At 42.2% G+C, this 19,889-nt stretch overlaps 1 protein-coding gene across 3 annotated transcripts in view; it reads right to left on the bottom strand.

The window, feature by feature from the left end:
- The window catches only part of trmt11 (tRNA methyltransferase 11 homolog), a 74,769-nt gene extending 55,282 nt beyond the window's left edge, over nucleotides 1–19,487 (bottom strand). The window contains exons 1-4 of one of the 3 annotated variants that reach the window (XM_059981513.1): nucleotides 19,367–19,471; nucleotides 14,650–14,805; nucleotides 3,190–3,255; nucleotides 953–1,026 (exon numbers count right to left, since the gene is read on the bottom strand). In XM_059981513.1, the coding sequence (XP_059837496.1) occupies nucleotides 953–975 (23 nt within the window). In that variant the 5' untranslated portion in view covers nucleotides 976–1,026; nucleotides 3,190–3,255; nucleotides 14,650–14,805; nucleotides 19,367–19,471. Of the gene's footprint in view, nucleotides 1–952; nucleotides 1,027–3,189; nucleotides 3,256–14,649; nucleotides 14,806–19,366 lie in introns of all 3 variants that reach the window. The other 2 variants (XM_059981511.1, XM_059981512.1) reach the window with 2 other exon arrangements.
- Between the last annotated feature and the right edge of the window lie 402 nt (nucleotides 19,488–19,889).

Genomic DNA, 19,889 nt, shown 5'->3' with positions numbered 1-19,889 from the left:
GGACGTATCCTTAGAAAATCAGGCACCTTTATGAAACAAGAATCAATGAAAGTGCTAAACTTTACAAAACTCATTAACAGATTTTTTTGGGAAGTATGTTTCAAACTTTTACCCATTCTGTTTGTGAAGAAATGCTTCCTACTCCAGTTAAATTATTTTAGACTTTTCATCTCCATCTATGTCTTTTTCCTTCTGCTTCTTCTGATCATGACTAATCCTTAAAGATGTTATTTCAGTGCTAATGCAAACCTGTAGATAAACACTGGGGCAACGTCGTAATTTCCCTGTGTGAGCAGTCGACTAAAAGAGGAAATAAGAGGCACGAAGTCCAGGATAGCAGAGCAGGGGTGGGAAGGATTACACTGTTTACACAATAAATGGTAGGGCACTGAGGAGTGTGGAGGAACAAAGAGATCTGGGAGTTCAGATACATAATTCCCTGAAAGTGGCATCACAGGTAGACAGGGTTGTAAACAGAAACAGTCAGTGCTGGAAACACTGAGCTGATTTTCTGTTTTTGAATGCTGAGATTATCCCTTCTCACAATTGAATCCTCTCTTCCATTCTACCTAGACCTAGAGCACCTGACAATACTGTTAAATTGTGTATATGGTGGCTGCAACTCATGCTAACCAGATCTGTTAAACAACCATAACTTATTGTTGGATTATAAATACTTGCACGACAGCCAAATGCCTGAAGCTGGTGCCACAGATAATATTTGACTAATGCTGTTCCTTCCTGCGTCTCGGGCAGCATCTTCACCGCTTTTGTGTCTGTTTCTTTATGAGGCCAAGTTGCTAGCTCGACGCTCAACCCAGCATTGCAAGAAGTCGGCTGGATTCAAACCCGGGACCACTTCCCTCAAAGTCCAGTGCAGGTGCCACTACACCACCAGCCAACTTAGTATTTGTCTGAATTCTGTGTTAGTTACTGTAACAAGGACACTTACTTTGCACACACTGTCCGCCTCATGACTGCTTTTGCCACCTCCTCGGAAGGAATACGTACGATCCAGAAAGGAGACTGAAAAGCAAAATAGCCTTACAATCAGCTACAATGCTGAGAGCAGAAAACGAGCATCTTTAAACTGATAAAGCACTAAGAATACTGAAGCAAGCTGGCAAATATAAATCAACATCAAAAAGAGCTTGGCATTAAATGGAACTCTGTTGCCAATAAACTTCTAGAACTCAGTTTGCTGCTCTAGTGTGCATGCACTAACATATTCACTGAAAGAAAATGGCAACATTAAGAAGGCAGAAACTGATCAGTAACTTTAGTTACACCTTCTCTTTATCCAGCTTTGAGCTCCCTGCAGTTTTCTGGCCAACACTCCACAGCAGGGATTGCAGATCTCTGTTAGACCTGTCATCACTGAACACCTATCACCATTTATGTTTAAATGCATTAAGAATGAGACGGCAAGGCATTGTGTTGTCTGACATTTTCCTTTGTCAATCATGTGGTGCGGGATTTGATGTTTATTTCTTGTACTGTAAATTACGACATTCATACACCACATTTAATAGTAAGTATACCCCACTTTCCATCATAGCCATCTCCCGCTACAGAGATATATAGGTAGGTAAGGCAGATCATAAAAAATCTTTTTCCCACAGTGAGGGTGTACAAGAGAGGGCGTAGATTTAAGATGAGAGTTAAGCGGTTTAGAAGAGATCTGAGGGGATTTTATCACACAGAGATTGATTGGCATCTGGACTGCACTAACTGTACACAGGATAGAGATGGATGCTCCCATGATCTATAATAAACAGCTGGACAAGTACTTGACTCACAAGGCATAGAAGGCTATGAACGTAATATGGATAAATAGAATTGTAGTGTAGTATGTTCCAGTAAGGTGGCAGCTCATTCAACTGCAGTGGCTTCTAAAGGGTCAGCAGAGATGTTATTGAACTTTAAAATTTTTTTTTTACAGTCACTGGACCTTACTGGACATTAAGAACTTTAAAGAACTGTAGGTCTATCTCCTCTGCGAGTTGCTCGCTGGTGGAGAATCTGAAGGAGCTGGACTTGGGTGCAGACTGTGCTGCTGCCTGTGTCAGAGAGGCGTCCGAAGAATTGGCGTGCAAAGGAGACGCACGGTCTAACAACAAGTGGTCGTTTTAGTCACTTTTCTTGTGATTGCAAGACCCCACTGGACATTGTCAGTATGGAATAGCGCGTCCAATTCACAGATTTATCAGCAGACGGTAGGGGAGCTGGGCAGCCTGGGTCACAGCAAGGTCTAGGCCTCAAGCTGCAGAGTCGCCTGCTTACAGCCACCCAGGGGAGAGGCGTCAGAGTCAGGGTGCTCTATCAGAGGCAGTGTGGCTGCTCCCCACTGTTCACTCAGCAGAAGACAAACCAGATTGTGGTCAACTACCGACTGCTGCAACATTTTTCGACTCAGGGTCTTGGACTATATTTATTTTCTGATATTTTATATGTGCTATATGTGTCTTCTGCTGTGTGTGTACTGTGTTTTTCACCCTGGCCACAGAATAATGCTGTTTTGTTTGGCTATATTTTTGGGTATTCATGTATAGCTGAATAACAATTAAACTTGAACTTGAACAAGGTACATAGTACATTTATGTACAAGGTGATGTATGAATTTAATCAGCATATCATTCTTCCTTTATGTAAGAAACACTCAGTAAGTGAATAAATGACAATTAAAGGTCACAAGACTTGGAGCATTAACCTCTGCAGCTTCTTCAACAGTTGTATTCCAGCTTGCTTAGTGATGCTATTTCTGATTTTCAACAACGGTGGTATTTTCATTTTGTGTAAATGTTGTTCCTTTCCGTGCCTTGTGATGCATCGGGCGGCAACCTTGCTGTTTCCTTAGCATATACTTGTCTTTTACAAAGCCAAGTTGCTAGCTCAACGCTCAACCTCGCATGGTTAGAAAACGTATAAGGAGCCAGCCAGATTCGAACCCAGGACCACTCGTCTCAAAGTCCTGTACGGATGCCACTTTACTACCAGCTGGCTAAATATTTTTAATTTTGCCTTAATAAAATCTCTCATTTTGCAAACATTAAGTTACAAGCAATCCGGATAACAAGATATCAATCTGTGGATATGTAAAGAAGTAAATCAGTAAATATAAACCCAACCAAAATATTAAGTTGCTGCTCTGCTTACACATTACTATTACAAAATATAAACATAACATACCCTCTCATCAAAGTTTTCTTCACAACTGAACTGGCATTTACAAAGTGAGAACAAGGATTTAATTTCCTGCAACCAAAAAATAAATAAAAAATTAGTGCGTACTGAAAATGGTATTAATATTGAGAAGCAGCTAAATCAAAATTTCTTTCAAATCAAAACTTACACAGTATTACCAAACATTTATTTGGTTATAGCACAGGTCTTTCTAATCTAAGCAGCAATATTCCTCTATCTTTTGTTCATGGCGTTTTAATTGTGGCAACAGCTACATATTTGCACTAACAAGTGAATAAAAAGTTATAAAATCTACAAAATAACATAATTTTTAAAATCACACTGAGCAAGTGAGAACTGGGTTGGATTAAAACAATAACACTCATTCGAATTGTTTATGCCAATAGCATTAAGTTGCTAAGAATACAGATTGTCCGTTGCCCATTCAATCCCTGATCTAAGCAGAGTAACACAATGAGGCAATCTCAAGCATGCGTGCGCGTGCACGCACACAGACACACACACACACACACACACACACGCACACGCACGCACAGATGAAAACTCAATGCCAGCAGGGAACTCTCCAGTGTTGTCCTTCAACAATGCAGATCTTTGTTTTCCCTTCAATTAACTGCATACCTTCACCAGAACTGAATTTTTCATTGTCCTTCACAAATATTCATCTCACACTTCAACACACACTGAAGATGGCAGTAGTGCAGATTTAAAGACCATGAAATAAACAACATAAAGTAAGCTCACTTAAAAGCTTTATCACAGAGAGCAATCCCCTGAGCACAAATAATGGTACGAGGAAGGACCAGCAATGATGTAGCTCCAGCAATCATCCTCTCAAGAACTTTACATGATGGCTATATTCACAAAATTAGCATGACAATTGCTCAAATTACTTCTATATTAAAAGAGAACAGAAAGTAATGCTGACATTTGTAGAATGCCTACAAGATAGCTTTTGAGAGCAGCTTGTGGTTGAGCCCACTAGGGGAACTGCAATTCTGGATTGGGTGTTATGTAATGACCCAGATTTGATTAGGAAGCTTAAGGTGAAGGAAACCTTAGGAGGCAAAGATCATAGAATAGCACATTACAGGCCCTTCGGGCCGCAATGTTGTGTTGGCCATGTAACCTATTCTTGAAGCTGCCTGGAATTACCCTGCTGCATAGCCCTCTATTTTTCTAAGCCCCATGTACCTATCTAAAAGACCCTATTGTATCCGCCTCTACCACCTTCACCGGCAGTGCATTCCATGCACCCACCCCTCTCTGTGTGAAAAACTTGCCTCTGACATCCCCCTTGTACCTACTTCCAAGCACCTTAAAATTATGCCCCCTTGTGTTAGCCATTTCAGCCCTGGAAAAAAGACACTGGCTAGCGACATGATCAATGCCTTTCATCATCTTATACACCTCTATCAGGTCACCTCTCATCCTCCATTACTCCAAGGAGAAAAGACCAAGTTCACCCAACCTATTCTCATAAGGTATTCTCTCCAATCCAGACAACATTCTTGCAAATCGCTTCTGCACTCTCTCTATACCATCCACGTCCTTCCTGTTATGAGGTGACCAGAACTGAACACAGTACTCCAAGGGGTCTAATTAAAGTATTATATAGTTGTAAAATTACCTCACGGCTCTTGAACTCAATCCCATGGTTGATGAAGGCCAACACACCATACGCCTTCTTAACAGCATTCTCAACCTGCACAGCAGCTTTGAGTGTCCTATTGACATGGACCCCAAGATCCCGCTGATCCCTCCACACTGCCAAGAATCTTACCATTAATATTATATTCTGTCTTCAAATTTGACCTACTGAAATGAACCACTTCACACTTATCTGGGTTGAAGTCCATCTGCCACTTCTCAGCCCAGTTCTGCACCCTATCGATGTCCCGCTGTAACCTCTGACAACCCTCCACACTATCCACAACACACCCAACTTTTGTATCATCACCAAACATACTAACCCACCCTTCTACTACCTCATCCAGGTCATTTATAAAAACCACAAAGAGAACGGGTCCCAGAACAGATCCCTGTGGAACACCACTGGTCACCCACCTCCATGCAGAATACGAACCATCTACAACCATCCTTTGCCCTCTGTGGTCAAGCCAATTCTGGATCCACAAAGCAAGGTCTCCTTGGATCCCATGCCTCATAACTTTCTGAATGAGTCTCGTGTGGGAACCTTATCAAATGTCTTACTGAAATCCATATACATTACATCCACTGTTCTACCTTCATCAATGTGTTTTGTTACATTCTCAAAGAATTCAATTAGGTTCGTAAGGCATGACCTGCCCTTGAGAAAACCATACTGACTATCCCTACTCAGATTATGCCTCTCCAAATGCTCATAAGTCCTGCCTGTCGGGATCTTCTCCAACAACTTGCTCACCACTGAAGTAAGACACACCGGTCTATAATTACCTGGATTATCTCTACTCCCTTTCTTGAACAGGGGAACAATGTTTGCAACCTTCCAGTCCTCTGGTACTTCTCCCATCCCAATTGATGATGCAGAGATCATCACCAGAGGCTTAGCAATCTCCTCATTCACTTCCCACAATAGCCTGGGGTATATCTCGCCCGGCCCTGGTGACTTGTCTAACTTTATACCCTTCAAAAGCTCTAGCACATCCTCTTTCTTAATGTTTATAAACTCAAGCATATCAGTCCGCTTTAAGTCATCCCCACAATTGCCAAGGTCCTTTTCACTGGTGAATACTGAAGCAAAGTATTCATTAAGTACCTCCGACTCCATGCACGTTTCCACTATCACACCTGATTGGTCCTATTCTCACACGGCTCACCCTCTCGCTCTTCAAGTAGTTGTAAATGCCTTGGGGTTTTCCTTAATCCTGCTCAACAAGGCCTTCTCATGGCCCCTTCTGGCCCTCCTAATTCCGTTCTTAAGCTCCTTCCTAGCAACCTTATAATTTTCTACAGCTCCAACAGTACCCAATTTCTTGAACCTTTTGTAAGCTTTTCTTTTCTTAACTAAATTTTCTATATCCTTTGTACACCATGGTACTTCAACCCTAACATCCTTTCCTCAATGGAACATACCTGTGCAGAATTCTATGCAAATGTTCCCTGAACATTTGCCACATTTCTGCCTTGCATTTCCTGAGAGCATCTGCTTCCTATTTATGTTCCCAGATTCTTGCCTAATAGCATCATATTTCCCCCTACCCCAATTAAATGTTTTCCCAAGTTTTCTGCTCCTATCCCTCTCCAGCACTATGGTAAAGGAGATAGAGTTGTGATCATTACCTCCAAAATGCTATCCCATCGTCTGACACCTGACTAGGTTCATTTCCCAATAGCAGATCAAGTACAGCCTCTCCTCTAGTTTACTCATCTACATATTGTGTCAGGAAACCTTCCTGAACATACTTAACAAACTCCACCTTATCTAAACCCCTTGCTCTAAGGAAATGCCGGTGAATATTAGGAAAGTTAAAATCACCCATTCCAGAATCTGCCTCCCTATCAAATACCTGGGGATACGAATTGACAATAAATTGGACTGGCCAAAGAACACTGAGGCTGTCTACAAGAAGGGGCAGAGCCGTCTCTATTTCCTGAGGAGACTGAGGTCCCTTAACATCTGCCAGATGATGCTGAGGATGTTCTATGAATCTGTGGTGGCCAGTGCTATCATGATTGCTGTTGTGTGCTGGGGCAGCAGGCTGAGGGTAGCAGACACCAACAGAATCAACAAACTCATTCGTAAGGCCAGTGATGTTGTGGGGGTGGAACTGGACTCTCTGACGGTGGTGTCTGAAAAGCGGATGCTTTCCAAGTTGCATGCCATTTTGGACAATGTCTCCCATCCACTCCATAATGTACTGGTTAGGCACAGGAGTACGTTCAGCCAGAGACTCATTCCACCGAGATGTAACACTGAGCGTCATAGGAAGTCATTCCTGCTTGTGGCCATCAAACTTTACAACTCCTCCCTCAGAGTGTCAGACACCCTGAGCCAATACGCTGGTCCTGGACTTATTTCCACTTGGAATAATTTACATATTATTATTTAGTTATTTATGGTTTTATGTTGCTATATTTCTACACTATTCTTGGTTGATGCGACTGTAACAAAACCCAATTTCCCTCGGGATCAATAAAGTATGTCTGTCTGTATCTGCTCCTCAATGTATCTGTTATGACAGAATTCATATGAACTCAACCTATGGACTCAGTTCACCTCATGTTCTCAATATTTATTGCTTATACATTAGTTACTTTGAACTTTGAATTCACCTTGCAGTTTCAGAAGAAAATAAGATCAAATGTATCAGTATTACAGTGGAGTAAAGGGGATTACAGAGACACAAGAGAAGCTGGCCAAAGTTTATTGGAAAGGGACACTAGCAGGGATAATGGCAGAATAGCAATTGCTGGGGACACCTATGAGAACTTACTGAAATGCCCAAATCAAAAGCCATAGATGAAGCAGGAGTTTTGTAATCTGCTGAGGGCTAGATCTGTGGCATTTAAGTCTGGCGTCCCAAGTCTGTACAAGAAAACCAGGTATGATTTGTGGATGACTACTTAAAGAGTTAAGGAACAATTCTGAGTGAGGATGGAGGCAACATCGGATGCACGCCAACTCTGGCAGGGTGCCTATGAAGTGAAACCCAATATAATGAATGGTAGTGAGCTCAATGCCTTTTATGCTTACTTTGAAATGGAGAATAAAACTACAGCTAAGAGGATCCCTGCAGCACCCAGTGACCCTGTGATCTTTTTCTTTGAGACCAACTTCAGGTTGTCTTTCAAGAGCGTGAAACCTTGCAAGGCAATAGGCCCGACAGTGTATCCGGTAAGGCTCCGAAAACTTGTGCCAACTACTGGCAGGACATTCAAAGACACTTTCAATCTCTCATTGGTACAGTCGGAAGTTCCCACCTGCTTCGAAAGGGCAACAATTATACCAGTGCCGAAGAAGAGCAGGGTGAGCTGCCTTAACGACTACCATCCAGTCGCACTCACATCTACAGTGATGAAACGCTTTGAGAGGTTGGTCATGGCTAGAATCAATTCCTGCCTCCCCAAGGACCTGGACCCACTGCAATTTGCCTATTGCCACAATAGGTCCATGGCAGACACAATCTCATTGGCTCTCCACACAGCCTTGGATCACCTGGGCAATACAAATACCTATGTCAGAATGCTGTTTATAGACTATAGTTCAAAGTTTCTACATGATGGCAATCCTACAACTCCGATCAAAAAGCTCCAGAACCTGGGCCTCTGTACCTCCCCCTGCAACTGGGTCCTCAATTTTCTAACCATTGGCAGCTCATTCCACCTTTCACCATTAACCCATGACCTCTGGTTGTAGCCTCACCGAACCTCAGTGGGAAAAAGCCTGCTTGTATTTACCCTTTACCATACCTATGCCGCTCATAATTTTATATTCCTCTATCAAATCTCTCCTCAATCTTCTATGTTCTAGAGAATAATTTTCTAACCTATTCAATCTTTCCTCATAACTCAGGTTCTCCAGACCCGGCAACATCTTTGTAAATTTTCTATGTACCTCTTCAACCTTATTTACATCTTTCCCATAGGTAAGTGATTAAGTCATCACACAATACTCCAAATTAGGCCTCATTAACATCTTATACAACATCAACATAACATCATAACTTCTGTACTCAGGACTTTGATTTATGAAGACCAATGTGCCAAAAGCTTTTTTTATTACCCTGTCTACCTGTGATGACGCTTTCAATGAATTATGGACCTGGATTCCCAGATCCCTTGTCCAACTACATTCCTCGGTGCCCTACACAAGAAAGTTTTAAATTAAAAGCAGTAATTAAGTTGTCATATGCAATGACTGAGACTTTTTCAAAAATATACGAAGACAGATGAAGGAGGAGAAACCAGAATGAAACTAAACTGAAGGAAAACAGCTAAAAGCTTGCGCATTGTAAAGAAAAGAGTGATGAAAATAAAGGTGGATGCCTCGGAAGCAAAGTAAGAAATTATAATAAGAATCAACAAAATGGTGGAGGCATAAAAACAAATAGTTTGTGTCTGCCTACACAGCTGAATGCAGAGGAAACATGTCAGATGATAATGCAGGAAAAGTAAGAATTGTTATTTTTTCCCGTAAATTTGCAACTAAACCGGAAAGTAGGAAAACAGTTAAAAGCTTGTGAATTGTAAGGAAAAGATAGATGAAAATAAAGACTTTGCATGTAAGAGGCATAGAGAACTACAGCACAGAAACAAGCCCTTCAGCCCATGTAATCCAATCCAGCCTAATCTTCTGACTCATCCCATCTACCTGCATCTAGAGCAAAGCCCTTCATATCTCTTCCATCCATGTACCGCTCCAAACTTCTCTTAAATGTTACAATTGAACCTCCATCTACCACTTCCACTGGCACCTCCTTTCACACTTGGCCCATCAAGGGCTCTGCCTTTCAATCATGTCTGATCCTTTTGTCCCCTCCTCAATCCCACTTCTTGGCCTTCTCCCTGTAACCTGTGATGCCGTGGCCAGTCAAGAACCTATCAATCTCTGCCTTAAATACATCCAATGACCTGGCCTCCACAGCCGCCTGTGGTAATAAATTCCACAAATTCACAACCTCTGGGTAGAGGAATTTCTTTGCATTTCTGTTTTAAATGGACACCCCTCTATCCTAAGGCTATGCCCGCTCATCCTAGACTCCCCCACCATGGAAGACACCTTTCTACATCTACTCTGTCTAGGCCTTTCATCAGGTTTCAATGAGATTACCCCCTCATCCTTCTAAATTCCTGCAAGTACAGACCCAGAGCCATCAAACCTTCCTTGTATGATAACCCTTTCATTCTGAGAATCATCCTTGTGAACCTCCTCTGGACCCTCTCCAATGCCAGCACATCTTTTCTTAGATGAGGAACCCAGAAGTGTTTACATTACTCAAGGTGAGGCCTCACCAGTGCCTTTTAAAGCCTCAGTATCACATCCCTGCTCTTGTATTCAAGTCCTCTTGAAATAAATGCTAGCATTGCATTTGTCTTCCTCAAGACCGACTCTATCTGCAGGTTAACCTTTATGCTGTTCTGCACAAGGACTCCCAAGTCCTTTGCATGTCAGATTTTTGGATGTTCTCCCATTTAGAAAATAGGCTGCACATTTATTTCTACTACCAATGTGCATGACCATGCATTTTCCAACGTCGTATTTCATTTGCCACTTTCTTGCCCATTCAAATCTGTCTATGTCCTTCTGCAGTCTACCTCTTTCCTCAACACTACCTGCCCACCCCCCACCAATCTCCATATCATGTGCAAACTCAGCAACAAAGTCATCTGTTCCATCATCTAAATCATTTATACACAGCATAAAAAGAAGCGGTCCCAACACCGACCCTGCGGAACACCACTAGTCACCAGCAGCCAACCAGAAAAGGATCCTTTTATTCCCACTCACTACCTCCTATCAATCAGACAATGCTGCTATAATATCATGGGCTCTTAACTTTATAAGCAGTCTCATGTGTGGCACTTGTCAAAGGCCTTCCGAAAGTCAAAATATACAACATCCACTACATCCCCTTCATCTATCCTACTTATAATCTCCTCAAAGAATTCCAACAGGTTTGTCAGGGAAAATTTTCCCTTAAGGAAACCACGCTGAGTTTGTACTATCTTATCCTGTGTCACAAAGTACTCCATCACCTCATGATTAACAATTGATTCCAATGCCTTTCCGACCACTGAGGTCAGGCTTACTGGTCTATAATTTCCTTTCTGCTACCTTCCTCCTTTCTTAAAGAGTGGAGTGACATTTGCAATTTTCCAGTTCCTTGGCACCATGCCAGAGTCCAATGATTTTTGAAAGATCATTGCTAAAGCCTCCACAATCTCCAACGCTACCGTCTTCAGAAACCTCGGGTGCAGTTCATCTGGTCCAGGTGACTCATGTACCCTTAGATTTTTCAGCTTTTTGAGCAACTTCTCCCTTGTAATAGTAACTTCACTCATTCTCTTCCTTCACACAACATCTGGCACACTGCTAGAGTCTTCCACAGTGAAGAGTGATGCAAAATACTCCTTGTCCCCCATTATTATTTCTCCAGCCTAATCTTCTAGCTGTCCTATATCCACTCTCATCTCTCTATTATTTTTTACATACCGGTACTTGAAAAAGCTTTTACTAATCTCTTTGGTGTTGTTTCTTAGCTTGCTTTCATATTTCGTCTTTTCCCTTCTAATGATTATTTTAGTTGCTCTCTGTAGGATTTTATAAAACTTCCTAATCCTCTATCTTCCTACTAATTTTTGCTTTGTTGTATACCCTTCTCTTTTGTTTTTACTTTAGCTTTGACTTCCCTTGTCAGCCACAGGTATACTATTTTGCCATTTGAGTACTTCTTCGTTTTTGGAATAAACATGCCCTACACCTTCCTCATCTTTCCCAGAAACGTGCACCATTGCTGCTCTGCTGACTTCCCTGCTAGCAGCTCCTTCCATTTTACTTTGGCCAGCTCCTCTCCCATATCACTGTAATTTCCTTTACTCCATTGAAATACCACTATGTCAGACTTTACTTTCTGTCTATCAAATTTCAAGTTGAACACAATCATACTGTGATCACTGGCACCTAAGGGCTCTTTTATCTTAAGCTCCCTATCACCTCCAGTTCATTACATAACACCCAATCCAGTATAGCTGATCTCCTAGCAGACGCAACGACAAACTGCTCGAAAAGGCCAGCTTGTGGGTATTCAACAAATTTGCTCTCTTGAGATCGACTACCAACCTGATTTTCCAAATTGTTCTGCATGTTAAAACCTCCCATGAATATCATGGCATTGCCCTTTTGACACACCTTTTCCATTTCCTGTTGTAATCTGTGGTCCACCTCCCAGCCACTGTTGGGAGGCCTGTATATAACTGCCAACAGGGTCCTTTTACCCTTGCAGCTTCTTAACTCAACCCACTTAACTCTTCCGATCTATGTCACATTGTGCTACTGATTTGATGCCATTCTTTACCAGCAAATCCATGCCACCTCTCTGCCTACCTTCCTATCCCTCCAATGTAATATGTAACCTTGAACATTCAGCTCCCAACTACAACCATGCTGTAGCCATGATTCAGTGAAGGCCACAACATCATACCCAGCAATCTGTAAAAATGCAACAAGATCATCCACCTTAATTCATATACTCCATGCATTGACATGTAACACTTTGAGTATTGTGTTTGCTACCCTCTTTGATTTTGCATCCCTAGTGTACTGATATTCACCCTGCCGGCTACAATTTCGTCCTATCATCTGCCTGCCCTTCCTAACAGTCTGGCTGCATCCTACCTTTGCTTTTTTACCATCCGTCCTGTCCTAAGTCCCTTCTTTCCAGTTCCTACACCCCTGCCAAATTTGTTTAAACCCTCCCCAACAGTTCTAACAAACCTGCCCATAAGAATATTGGTTCCCCCTTGGGTTCAGGTGCAACCCATTCCTTTTATACATATCATATCTCCCCTAGAAGAGATCCCAATGATCCAAGAACCTGAAGCCCTGCCCACTGCACCAGCTTCTCAGCCACGCACTTATCTACCAAAACATCCTGGTTTTAACCTATCCAGCACATGTCACAGGTAGCAATCCAAAAATTACTATACTGCTTCTTAGCTTTCTGCCTAGCTCTCTAAATTCTTCTCAGCTTTCTGCCTAGCTCTCTAAATTCTTTCTTCAGGACCTCATTGCTTTTCCTTCCCATGTCATTGGTACCAATATGTACCAAGGCATCTGGCTGTTCTCCCTCCCTCGCTAAAATGCTGTGGACACAATCGGCTCTGACACTGGCACCTGTAATTCCCCATAAATACTATGGGAATCCACTTCTCCAATCATTTTCAGAATCAAAGTTACTTGAATGAGCAAACCTGGCCTCCTTGAGGCTTTTACTTCTTTTAAATCTCAGTTTGTACATTTTAATTAGTTTTACTTTGGAACGTTATGATTTTAAAATACATCAACTAGAATATAAAAGCAAGGATGTAATGCTGGAGCTCTATAAAGCTCTGGTGAGGCCTCACTTAGAGTATTGCGAGCAGTTTTGGGCCGCTGATCTGAGAAAGGGTGTGCTGACATTGCGGAGGATTCAGAGCAGGTTCAAGAGAATGATTCTGGAAATGTGCGGATTATCATGAGGAGCATTTCATGGCTCCGAGCCTGCATTCGCTGAAATTTAGAAGAATGGGGAGGGATCACGTTAAAAGCTATTGAATGTTAAAAGACCTAGATAGAGTGGATGTGGAGAGCATGTTTCCTATAGTGGGGGAGTTTAGGACTAGAGGACACAGCCTTACAATACAGGGACATCCATTTAGAATGGAGATAAGGAAGAATTCCTTTGGCCATCTGAGGGAATTCATTGTCACAGGCAGCTATGGAGGCCAGATTATTGAGTGTATTTAAGGGAGAAGCTCTTGATTAGTTAGGAATGGGGTTGAGAGGGAAACCAGATGGGCCATGATGGAATGATGGAGTAAATTCAATGGACCAAGTGGCCTAATTCTGCTCCTATGTCTGAAAGAATGCTGGAATTAGATTTTAATTTTAAAGAGGTTATTGAACAAAGGAATAAGTATGGAATGTTACAGAGAGAAGGCTAACATTTTGCTCTTTCAAAGAATTTCCAAATAATCTCTAGCTGTGCTGATTGATTTTACAGCTTCATGTTTCTTATGTGTGATAGAATGGAATGTGCTTTGTTTTACGTTGTGCTACAAAATATCTAAAATCCTACTGAATGAAAAAAAACAACAGGAATATAGATACAAGAAGTAATTTAGAAGGCTATTGGAATGTTTGCCTTTAATCCAGAGTTCAGAGAATAAAAGTAGTGAAGTTTTGATCCAATTTTATAGGGGAATGGTAAGACTACACCTGGAGTACCGTGAGTGTACTTAAGAACAAACTTGCTTTGGAATCAGTGCAACAGAGGTTCAGCAAGCCGAGTCCTAGAGCAAATAGAGTTAAATTGTGGAAAGAAGTTAAGCCTATGCTGAGAGTTTACAAAAATGAGAGATGATTTCATTGGCTTAATTATTATTCTGAGGGGATGACTGTTTCAGAGATGAAGAGGAGATACCTCCCTCAGAAAGTCATGTACTGTGGAGTTGGAATCATTAAATATATTGAGATGAAGATTCTGAGTAATTGCATACAATGGAATCAAGGGACATGGGTAGAGATTGGGAAAGTAATCAGAGGGAAAGATTGGATTGGCCTTCATCTTACTTTAATGGCAGAACAAGATTGAGAAGACAATTGGCCTCCTTTTGCTTCGTTTTATCATGGAAATAGAAATAAATCAAAAATTACAAAATGTTGAAAATCTGAATTAAAAAATAGAAACTGCTGAAAACACTTAGAGATTGAGGGAACAACTGTGGAAGATGCTTCCTGACCTGCTATATTTTAATTTCTTCACTTTCCTAGAAATACCGTCTAACGACGTTCATTTCCGCCCGCAGTAGCTTTGAACATTAAGAAGCTGTTGCTCGGCATCCTTATCCCAAAAACATGATATGGATCACTGGGCTGTCTTCCAGCGATGGTGGGACCTGTACAGAAGAGACAATTTGCACCTCAACAGGAAGGGGACAAATTTCCTACCAGAAAGGTTTGCTAATGCTGCACTGTGGGGTTTAAACTAGAAATCCAGGGTGTTGGGAACCAGAGTGCCAGAACAGTTAGTGGAAAGGTTGTGGAGACAGATGCTGGTAAGACCTCAGACAAATTCAGGAATCAAAAGTTTAAGCCTGGTGTGAGTAGAGTCCTGAGCTGCGTATATTTCAATGCAAGAGCTAGTGGTCACAAATGATTGAGTTCAACACATGGAATTACAATCCTGTCGCCATCAGTGAGACTTGGTTGCAGGAGGGGCAGGACAAGCAGCTCAATATTCCAGGGTTCTGCTGTATTGGATGCAACAGACTGGGGGGGGGGAAATTAAGGGAGGAGGGATGGTGTTACTAGTTAGGGAAAATGTCACGACAGTGCTCAGTCAGGACAGACTGGAGAACTCTTGTGTTGAGAAGTTATGGATGGAACTGAGAAATAAGAAATGTATGACCACATTAGTGGAGCTATATTACAGATCACCCAACAGTCTGAAGGATTTAGAGGAACAAATTTGTAAAGAGAACACAAGCTGCTGCAAGGTTGTTATAGTAGGTGATTTCAACTTTCCACATATTCACTGGGAGTCCCATACTGTAAAAGCACTAGATGGGGTAGAGTTTGTCAAATGTGTTCAGGAAGTTTCCTTAATCAGTACATAGAAGTCCCAATGAGAGAGTTGCAATAATTGATCTGATATTAGGGACTGAGACAGGGCAGGTGACAGAAGTCTGTGTAGGGGAACACTTTGCATCCAGTGACCACAATGCCATAAGTTTCACTCTGCAAAAAGACAAGTCTGATCCATGGGTTGAGGTTCTAAACTGGAGAAAGGCCAATTTTGAGGGCATCAGAGATAATCTGGTAAGTGTGGATTGGGACAGGAGGTTTTCTGGCAAAGGTGCACTTGGAAAGTGAGAGGCCTTGAAAAGTGACATTTTGAGAGCACAAAGCTTGTATGTACCCATCAGAATAAAAGATAAAGATAACAGGTGCAGCAAACCTTGGGTTTTAAGAGATATTGAGGCCCTGGTTAAGAGAAAAAAGAGACTCATAGCTGGTATAGGCATGTAGGAACAAATGAGTGGCTTATGAAGTATAAGGAATGCACCAGAACACTTAAGAAAGAAATCAGTAAGGCTAATTACTGATTAGCCTTAATCAGTAAGGCTTACTGATTAAGGTTGCCTTAGCAGACAAAGTGAAGGAGAATCCCAAGGGATTCTGAAGACATGTTAAGAACAAAAGGATTGCAAGAGACAATATTGGTCCTCTGGAAGACCAGAATGGTAATCCATATGTGGAACCAAGTGTTAGGGGAGATCTTAAATAAATATTTTGCATCTCAGGCAATGGACACAGACTCTATAGAAATGAGGCAAAGGAGCAGAAACTCCATGGACCCGAAACGGTTTACAAGGGAGGAGGTGTTTGCTGTCCTGAGGCAAATCAGTGTGGATAAATCACCAGGGCCTGACAAGGTATTCCCTCAGGCCCTACAGGAGGCAAGTGCAGAAATATTTAAATCATCCTTAGCAACAGAAGTTCCAGATGATTGGAGGATAACCAGTGTTGTTCCACTGTTTAAAAAAAAGGCTCTAAACATAAACCAGGAAATTATTGACCAGTGAGTCTGACATCAGCAGTGGGAAAGTTATTGTAAGTATTCTAAGGGACTGAATATATAAGTACTTAGATAGACATTGGCTGATTAAGGATAGTCAGCATGACTTTGTGCATGGTAGGTCACGTCGACCAATCTTATAGTTTTTCAAGAAAGTTACCAGGAAAGTGGATGAAGGTGCAAGGCAGTGGATGGTGTCTACATGGACTCTAGCAAGACATTTGACAAGGTCCCACATGGAAGTTGGTCAAGAAGGTTCAGTTGCTCATCATTCAAGATGAGGTAGTAAATTAGATTAGACGTTGGTTTTGTGTGAGAAGCCAGAGAGTGGTAGTAGAGGTTGCCTCTCTGACTGGAGACCTGTGGCTGGGTCTGTTGTTGTTTGCCATCTATATCAATGATCTGAATGATAATGTGGTAAACTGGATCTGCAGGTGACAGCAAGATTGGGCATGTAGTAGACAATGAGAAAAGCTTTCATGGCTTGCAAAGAGATCTGCGTCAGCTGGAAAAAATGGGTTGCAAGAATAGCAGATGGAACTTAATGCAGACAAATGTGAAGAGTTGCACTTCGGTAGGACCAGTGAGGGTAGGTCTTACACAGTGAATAGAGGACTATAAGACTATAAAATATAGGAGCAGAATTAGGCCATTTGGCCCATGGAGTCTGCTCTGCCATTTCATCATGGCTGATCTAGTTTTCCTCTCAGCCCCAATCTCCTGCTTCCTCCCTGTATCCCGCCATGCCCTGACCAATTAAGAATCTATCAACCTCTACCATTAAATATACATATGGCAAAGAATTCCAGATTCATGACTTCTGGCGAAAGAAATTCCATCTCATCTCCATTCTAAAAGGACACCCATCTACTCTGAGGCTGTATCCTCTGGTCTTAGAGTCTCCTACTGTAGGAAACATCCTCTTCATATCCACTCTATCGTGGCCGTTCACCGAGGAGTGTGGTAGAACAAAGGGATCAGAGCCATAATTCATTGAAAGTGGTGTCACAGGTAGAAAGGGCCAGAAAGAAAGCTTTTGGCATACTGGCCCTGAGTACCGAGTACTGAGTACTCAGTACTGAGTACAGGAGATGGGGTGTAATATTGATGTTGAAGAAGACATTGGTGAGATCTAATTTAGAATATTGTGTGCAGTTTTGGTCACCTACCTACAGGAAAGATGTAAATAAGGTTGAAAGAGTTCAGGGAAAATATGTGTAAAGGGGATTTCTTCTTTTTCTTTGTTACTGTGTACGTAATTAAAATGGCTTCTTTGTTTTGTTAAAAGTAGGAATGCTTCTTTGTTGCGAGAGAGTGCTGGAAGCTTGTTTGGGTTAAAATTTACTGATAACGAGAATTGTATTCCTTTGTAAACCAATTGGGATTAATGTTGTTCTTTCTTCTGAGTCTGTGAGCTATTGTTGGCAGGCTTTTGGGGAGATCAGCATGAAGGGGTGAGAGAGAGGACGCGATGCTGTAAACTGGGGGAGGAACGGACCCCAAGCGGGGGGGGGGGGGGGGTCCGAGGCCAGGAGGTACCAGGAGGAGAGGAAATGAAGATAGATGTGCTTGGTTGACCACTTCAGGTGGTCCTGAGCTGTGAGTCGAGGAGTTCGGAGGGGATCGAATGGTGGCCAGAAGACTTCAGAAATTGAGCTCCAACGGTTGTGCACGAAGTGGTTTGGACTTTGATAAGTTTGGCGCCTTTTCTTTATTTTTTTCCTTCATATATACTGTATCATTATTAATCACTTAGTTATAGTAACCTTTATAAATTGTACTCATTTAATCGCATATGGTGTCCTGTCTGTTTTTGGGCGAGGCGGGGACATCACACAGCATCCACACCAGCTGATTACCCAGTTTGGCGGGGCCGAAGGCTGCTCCCCCTGGACGAGAACGAGCTGAGCGAGCCTGAGGTGACCCAGGGGGTTACAAAGGAATACAATTCTCGTTATCAGTAAATTTTAACCCAAACAAGCTTCCAGCACTCTCTCGCAACAAAGAAGCATTCCTACTTTTAACAAAACAAAGAAGCCATTTTGATTATGTACACAGTAACAAAGAAAAAGAAGAAACCCCCTTTACATACGAACCAGGGCATTACATTTTCAGGGATGTTGCTGGGTCGGGAGGACCTGAGTTATAAGATAAGATTGAATTAGGTTAGGACTTTACTGCTTAGAACCTAGAAGAGTGAGAGGAGATTTGACAGAGGTATACTAAATTAGGATGAGTATAGACAGGGTAAATGCAAGCAGGATTTTTCCACGGAGGTTGGGTGGGACTACAACCAGAGTTCATGGGTAAGGGGGAAAGGTGAAAAATTTAAGGGAAACATTAGGGAAAACCTCTTCACTAAGAGAACTTTGAAAGTGTGGAATAAGCTGCCAGCACAAGTGGTGCATGCAAGCTAAGTTTCAATGTGTAAGTTTGGATAGGTACTTGGATGGTAGGGGTCTGGAAGCCTATGATCCTGCTGCAGGTTGACAGGAGTAGGCCGTTTTGGCATGGTCTAGATGGGCTGAAGGGTCTGATTCTGGGCTGTGAAAGTGTAAGACCGCAGCAGGTGAGATGATAGATGGATACACACAAAGATATCATGACCCACACCCTGAGATGCTCCAGATTCCAGCATCGTGTCCATCTCGTCCCTTTTCCGCTGCGGTCAATACACCTAGCGCAGGAGCGTCAAACAATTTACTCGGGGAACCGATTCCACAGGCAGGGTCTGGATCCGCCGAGATTCCTCAGTAGCCAGGCTGCAGTCTCCTATCCCCGAACGCGACTTTCCGGGCTTTCCCCGCAGTCCCTGCCCCCAATTAAACCGCTCCCAGACTGCATGACCAACAGCCCCGCTCCCGGCATCGGGAACTCACCGGGAGCCGGAATTCCACGTTTTCCTGGGCTAAAAGAAGCAAAAATCTCCGACCCAAGAACCCACTGGACAGCGCCATCTTCACATCCGTCACAAACAACATCCCAGACCTGCAGGAACACCCAAGATCAGTTCCGGGACCGACTCACTCTCCACAGCAAACTCTTTCATTACAACCCACTGCTCAATACTTATTGCTTAAAATTATGTCCATTCGAATTATTGTTTGAGTTCTTTAGGCACATGAACTTATATTTGTTTTGAAATGGTCTTCGGCAATTTAAAATAGGCTGACTAATTTTTAATATCATTTTTTAATAATATCTTTTTTATATCATTAAAGAACTCAATTCAGACTTATGAAGTAGAAATTAGTTTCCTGCTTCTATCCAAAATTTCTTATAACGTCCACGAAACGTCCGCTCTTCGGATTTTCTCCCAAATCAACTGCTCGATATCATTTGCGTAGTGGGTGCTGTCCTCTAGTGTTCGCTCAGCCGAAGACAACCATTATTGTGTTCGAC

Source organism: Hypanus sabinus, chromosome 10, assembly GCF_030144855.1.
Source record: "Hypanus sabinus isolate sHypSab1 chromosome 10, sHypSab1.hap1, whole genome shotgun sequence".
Lineage (NCBI taxonomy): Eukaryota > Metazoa > Chordata > Chondrichthyes > Myliobatiformes > Dasyatidae > Hypanus > Hypanus sabinus.
The sequence above is the reverse complement of the archived record's forward strand: the minus strand, read 5'-3'. Positions and strand labels throughout refer to the sequence as shown.